Raw genomic sequence first — 6,967 nt, forward strand, 5'->3', positions numbered from 1 at the left:
ATTTCATTTAATCCAAATAACTCTGATAGAACCAAAGTGAGTACGCGTAGCTGTACTGTATACACGAGGAATCTAAAACAGACTAAATAATTTGCCCAAGGTGACATGAGGTTTACAGGTAGCAGAAGTAAGATTTGAACATTGACTTTTAGACTTACAGCTTGATACCTTTACTCTTTCATTGTTAAATGGGAGTTCTTAACTAACTATACAGATGGTTTATATTTCCAATAGTTTTCAAAATAAAAAATAATTTTACTACAAAAAAAGACAATATAATTGCAAGTGGACAAAGATCTACATATAAGAGCTAAAACTATAAAACTCTTAGGAGAAAAGGTAAGGGTAAAACTTCATGACCTTGGACTTGGCAATGGTTTCTTAGATATGACACCAAAAAAAACCAAAAAGCAACAACAAAATAGATTAAACTGGACTTCATTAAAACTAACAACTTTCCTGTATCAAAAGGGCTGCTATTAATAAAGTGAAAAGACAACCTACATATATGAAAATCATATATAGGATCAGAGTCTATTATTAAGTATATACATATACATATATTTATATATACACTCTTACAATTCAACAAAAAAATCAATCTAAAAATGGGCAAAGGACTTGAGCAGACATTTCTTCAAAGAAGATGTAAAAATGACCAACAAGCACATGAAAAGATGCTAGACATCATTAATCACTAGGAAATGGAATATGAAATCATAAAATACCACTTTACTCCCACTAGGAGGGTCATAATAAAAAATCAGGAAATGACAAGTGTTGGTAAGAATGCGGAGAAATTGGAACCCTCACACATTGCTAGTGAAAATATAAAATGATGCAGCTGCTGTGGAAAGCAGTTTGGCAGTTCCTTAGCAAATTAAACACAGAATTATCATACAACCCAGTAATTCCATTCATAGTTTATACTCAAGAGAATTAAAAACAAGTGTTCAAACACTTGTACACAAATGTTACCAGCAGCACTAATCAAAATAGCCAAAAAGTGGAAAACAACCCAAATGCCCATCCAACTGTTGACTAGATAAAGAAAAGATGATATATCCTTATAAGGGAATACCATTCAGCCATAAAAAGGAATAAAGTACTGATACATGCTACTACATAATGAAAACATTATGCTAAGTGAAAGATGGCAGACACAAAAAGCCACATATTGTATGATTCCATTTATATGAAATAACCAGAACAGGCAAATAATACAGTCAAAAAGCTGATTGGTGGTTGCTAGGGGGTGGGACAGAGGATAATAAGGAGTGACTTTTTAATAAGTACAGGATTTCCTTTTTAGGTGATAAAAATGTTACGAAGTTAGACAGTGGTGATGATCGTACATTACGAATATACTCAGTGCCAGCGAACTGTACATTTTAAAATGGTTAAGAGGATAAATTTTATGTTATGTACATTTTACCACATTTTTAAAAGGGCTGTAAAAAAAAAAGAGATAATATAATTAAGCAAAACAGAAGTGACTGCGGATCAATTAAATGAATTGTAAAATATTCAAACATACAACAGCATTAGCCCTAGCTCAAAGAGGTGGTATCAGAAAGACAGAAGTAAATTGGTTTAACACTCTCTAAGAGTCTAAAGTCCAATAAACTTCATATCAAAGGGTCAAAGGAAGGCATATAACTGTAAGATAAGAAACAATACAACCTCGAATCATCCCAGACCTACAATTCACAAAAAGACAATAAATAAGATTAAAAGCACCCTTTTATAAATTGAACATTTAAAAAATTGGAGTGCAAGGGGCACTGGTTCAAAAATTTCTAGACCAGAGTTGTAAAGAAAAAAGAGTACCTAATAAAATTATATCCTCTTACCTTTTAGCCCAAGGTCCCCTTTCACATGTAAGATAGAGCTGTATTGCTTTCCAGCGTCTAAGAGTGGCTAACTGTTGACTGCTAAGTTGTTTAAGCATATTATTATACCTGAGGTTCTCTTGGCGTGCTTTTCGATTAAATGGCTCCACAAACAGTTCCTGAAAGAAACAATAAAAGTTAAGTTCATTGACTCATATATTTACAGGTATATTTACATTTTAATTCCATAATTTAACATTTTTGACCAACAAAATCTTGCATTATGGGACAGAAGCTAGTAACCAACAGGCTTTTCTTATTCCATCAGAATCATTTTCTTTGATGAAGTATGATATAATTTTACCTATGATCTATTTATATTTTTTAAAACTTAAAAAAACAACCAACCAACAATAAACATGTGAAGAACTTCAAAAATGCAAAGTGCCTCAACACAGAACTTTGAAGCTCAAGATAATTAACCTCCTACTTACTGTCAAGTAAAATAATTTTCCTAGGGGATCTTTTGATTTACAACGCATCTAAAATGAGACTCAAGAGGAAAGAAAGTAGAAAGAAGGGTAATCACATTGTATACTACCAAGACATAACTTTAATCTGTGAAATTAATGTTCATAAGTTTCAAAGAAAAAACCAAAGACTAGCTTATCTAACTCACATCAATATTCATCTATTAGAAACTAAAATGACAGCATTAATTTGTTTCAAACAAACTAGCACTGAATTATGTTAAAAAGAACAGTTAAAATTTTAAACAGTTTTAGAGAGGCACTACAGCAATGTGTGGTTAAAAATATATGCCTTGGAGTCAGACCTGGATACAAATCTTAGCTTTTTGAGCTACTTTTCTTATCTAACTTTATCTTTAGCTTAGTTGTTTCTCTTAGCTAATTCTCTGAGGCTCAGTGTCCTCTCATGTGTAAAATGAGGTTAACAATAACTGTCATAATAAAGATGAACATTTAAAGTACTTAATATAGTACTAGAAAAATAGCAAGTTCTCAATAACTTGTGGTTGTCGTTATTACAATTGTTATTGTTAACTATTATTAGACTAAGTAGGAAATCAATTGTTTTGGAATACAATGTTACTAAATATTTAAAACAGATCATTGCTGAGAAAACTGAGGAAGTCATGACAGCTCCATGGTAATTAAACATCAATTCACAGTTTTGAGGTTCAATAATATAAGGATATTCTTAAATTAGGTATTTCTAGAAAACCTAAAGATAAAGTTACAGGGAAAGTGTTGATGAGAATACAAACTGGTAGAACTTCTCTCAGGGAAATGTAACAGTATTTATCATAAGCACTACATACTAGTAATTCCACTTATCCTAGGGAAATCATCTCGGATAGCCACAAAAATATAACTATAGGGATGTTCAATACTATTTATAATAAATAAAAAGATTAAAGAAAAAAGTAAATGAGTCTAACAATGGGAAATACATTTAAATGTACTAATATATAAAACAATGGAATACTTTGCAGCCCGGCATGGAAAGATGTTTACAATATATTTTAAGTTAAGAAAGGAACAATGTTCTCATTTTGGCTTAACCAAATATATACACCTTAAAATTACTTAAAGACTACTGAGTCTTCCAATTCATGAATACAGTGTCTCTTTAATTTGTTCAAGTGTTTTTTAGTTTTTGGCATATATACAGCAGATGCTGTATATATTTTGTTAGATTGATACCTACGCATTTTATTATTTTTAGAGCTATTGTAAAAGTATTTTTAGAAAATCTGTTTCCCATTCCTTATTCATTGCTAGTGAACAGAAATATGATTAAATTTTGTGTATTGATTTTATGTCCTGCAGCCTTGCTAAACTTGCTTATTTATAGTAATTTACTGGTATAATAGAGTCCTTAAGACTTTCTACACAGAGAATCATGTTATCTTTAGATAGTTTTATTTCTTCCTTCCCAATGTGTACACGTTTTTATATTTTTTTTCTATTTTTACTATATTTGCTAAGATTTGTGGTACAACAGTAACTAAGAGTGGTGAGAATGAACATCCCTGCCTAGTTCCCTGTCTTAGGGAAAAGTACTCAGTTTTTCACCTCTGAATATGAAGCCAGTGGTAGGATTTTTGTAAAGGTTTAAGTATTTCCTTTCTATTCCTAGTTTGCTGAGAGCTTTGATTACAAATGGATGTTTAATTTTTCAAGCGCTTTTTCTGCATTTACTGATATGATAACATAGTTTTTCTTAAGACTACTAATGTGGTCCAGTATATTAATTAATCTTCAAATGTTGAACTAGCCCTGCATCCTGAGGATAAATTCCACTTTGTTGTGTCATATATTATTATTACCATTATTATTGTTCTTGAGACCGAGTCTTGCTGCTCACCTACACTGGAGTGCAGTGGTGGGATCATGGCTTATTAAAGTTTTGACCTCCTGTACGCAAGTGTTCCTCCCACATCAGCCTCCTCAGTAGCTGGGACTACAGGTGCATACCACCACACCCAGCTAATTTTTAAATTTTTTGTAGAGATGGAGTCTCCCTACGTTACCCAGGCTGGTCTCCAACTCCTCACCTAAAATGATCCTCCCGCCTTGGCCTCCCAAAGTGCTGGGATTACAGGCATAAGCCTCTGTGCTTGATCTAATGTATTATTTTTAAAATATATTGCTAGATTTGTCTTGTAGTTATGTTCCTGATAGACACTAGTTTGTAGTTTTCTTGTATTATTTTTCTATGATTTCACTAGGAGGGTAATATTACCCTCATCAAAGGAGCTAGAAACGTTCCTACTTTTCTATTTTTGAAGAGACTGAGAAAGTGGCATAATTTCTCCATTAAATGTGTGGTAGAATTTGCCAGTGAAACTATCTGGGCCTGAAGTTTTCCCTTTATGAAGGTTTTTAACTATAAATTATATTTCTTTAATAAATACAGGACTATTCAGGTTATATACTTATTCTTGAACTAGTTTTGGAAACTTGTGTCTGTCAAAAAATTGATCCATTTCATTTAAGTTGTCATATTTATGTGCATAGAGTGGTTTGTAGTAGTCCCTTATTACAATGTTGATGTCCGTGGAGTCAGCGGTGATACTGCCTCTTTCTTTCCTGGTATAAAAAATTTTTCACATCTCTCTCTCTTTTTTTTTTGCTTTGTCAATCTTGCTAGAAGTTTATCAGTTTTAATGATATTTTGAAGAACTGGACCTTGGTTTCATTGAGTTTCTCTATTATTTTTCTGATTTCAATTTCATTTACTTCTGTTCTTTATTTATTCCTTGATTTTGCTTATAAGGATTTGGATTAATTTTGTTTCTCTGGTTTCGTTTTTTTTTTTTGAGGCAGAGTCTCACTCCGTTGCCCAGGCTAGAGTGCAGTGGCACAGTCTCCGCTCACTGCAACCTTTGCCTCCCAGGTTCAAGCGATCCTCCTGCCTCAGCCCACCTAGTAGCTGGGATTACAGGCACGCACCACCATGCCCACCTAATTTTTGTATTTTTAGTAGAGACGGGGTTTTGCCATGTTGGCCAGGCTGGTCTCGAACTCCTGATCTCAGGTGATTCACCTGCCTTGGCCTCCCAAAAGTGCTAGGATTACAGGTGTGAGCCACCACGCCCACCCATTTCTCTAGTTTCTTAAGGTAGAAACTTAAAATTTGATGCCTTTCTTCTTTTCTAATATAAACATTATGTCATGCAAATTTCCCTCTAAGTGACGGTATGTATCCAGCCTCCTTAGAGGGATCTATTAATGTACTATCAGCTTAATAAACTTTTTACATAATCACTATATATAGAACATTTTCCTATTAATTGACCTTGTTACTGATTAGCTGTTTTTCTTCTAATCCTAAGATAATTTTTAGACAAATAATAGAAATACTGCTTGTTTTAAAATTTGGGCCCTGTATTACTCTTATTCAATATTAAATGCCTAAAATCAACATGAAGAGCCAGATATTAAAACATTTACTTTTTACCTGAAATTTGAGCTTGCTTTCCCCTCCTTCCCGGTCTCGTTTATGCATATTTACCATTAAAGCTTCATAACAATCCTTCCAATAAAGTGCCATGTTCTCATGACCATCGTAAAATGTATGAGTTTCATACTGCTTCATATAAGGTACAATCTTACCAAAAAAAAAGATACATAAATTTAATATATGACTTCACCTGTATAAAAGTGGTAAATTAGCAGAAAAATCTTGATCAAAAAAGATAAAACTTACATATTTTTCAATGTAAACTTGCCATTCATTTGAATTACAATATTCTTGAAAATCTTCAAAAAATGAGGAGCTACCATTGGTAAAAGGTAAAGAAGGGAGGTGCAAGTTCATGAAGAGAAGTTCATAAATTTTGGAAACCAGGGTACGAACAAGGGGAATCAGGAACGAGTAGATTTCAGTCTGTTCCTTGATTGATTGACTTAGAACATGTTCCAGCTTCCCTAAAATGTAACACGCTTCATCCTGATTTTCAATCACTTTGGTCTGAAGAAGGGTATTTAGCTTAGCTGATGCCATTGCACAAACCTGGAGGAAAATAGTTGAGATGAGAAAGAGCAGACTAAAGCAAACATTTAGTGATAGCAAACATTTAGTGATAGCACAAGTTCTGCCTGGCCCTGTGGATTCAGAATTTTTATATAATAACTCTCAAGAACTGTGAAAGGTCTCATGTTACTTTGCCTCCAAGCTAAAGAGTTAGCTGCTATAGTTTCACAGGTGTTGGCAGAAGACACAAGACTCCTAAGTCAGAGATAAAGATCTACAGCAATAGCAGTAGCCAGAGTATCAGCATTTGCATTGTTCTCCCAAAGTGCAACTCCCACAGTGAGAGATGAAGAGGCCTAGATGATGCCTGCACATGTAGACACATTTTAGGAGAAACCACCAGTATAAAGGGAATCCAAATTTTTTTTTTTTTTTTTTGAGACAGAGTCTTGCACTGTTGTCCGGGCTGGAGTGCAATGGTGCAATCTTGGCTCACAGCAACCTCTGCCTCCTGGGTTCAAGCGATTCTCCTGCCTCAGCCTCCCGAGTAGCTGGGATTATGGGCGCCCACTACCATGCCTGGCTAATTTTTTTGTATTTTTAGTAGAGACGGGGTTTTGCCATGTTGGCCA

The 6,967-nt window shown here is 33.9% G+C and overlaps 1 protein-coding gene across 1 annotated transcript in view; it reads right to left on the minus strand.

Moving 5' to 3' along the window:
- NBEAL1 (neurobeachin-like 1) overlaps nt 1-6,967 on the minus strand; it is a 204,259-nt gene that overhangs the window by 68,906 nt on the left and 128,386 nt on the right. Inside the window, exons 28-30 of the mRNA XM_011992490.1 lie at nt 6,069-6,374; nt 5,820-5,969; nt 1,854-2,011 (exon numbers count right to left, since the gene is read on the minus strand). Of these exons, the coding sequence (XP_011847880.1) occupies nt 1,854-2,011; nt 5,820-5,969; nt 6,069-6,374 (614 nt within the window). The remainder of the gene's footprint in view (nt 1-1,853; nt 2,012-5,819; nt 5,970-6,068; nt 6,375-6,967) is intronic.

This window comes from Mandrillus leucophaeus, unplaced genomic scaffold (genome assembly GCF_000951045.1).
Source record: "Mandrillus leucophaeus isolate KB7577 unplaced genomic scaffold, Mleu.le_1.0 Scaffold411, whole genome shotgun sequence".
In the NCBI taxonomy this organism is placed as follows: Eukaryota; Metazoa; Chordata; class Mammalia; order Primates; family Cercopithecidae; genus Mandrillus; species Mandrillus leucophaeus.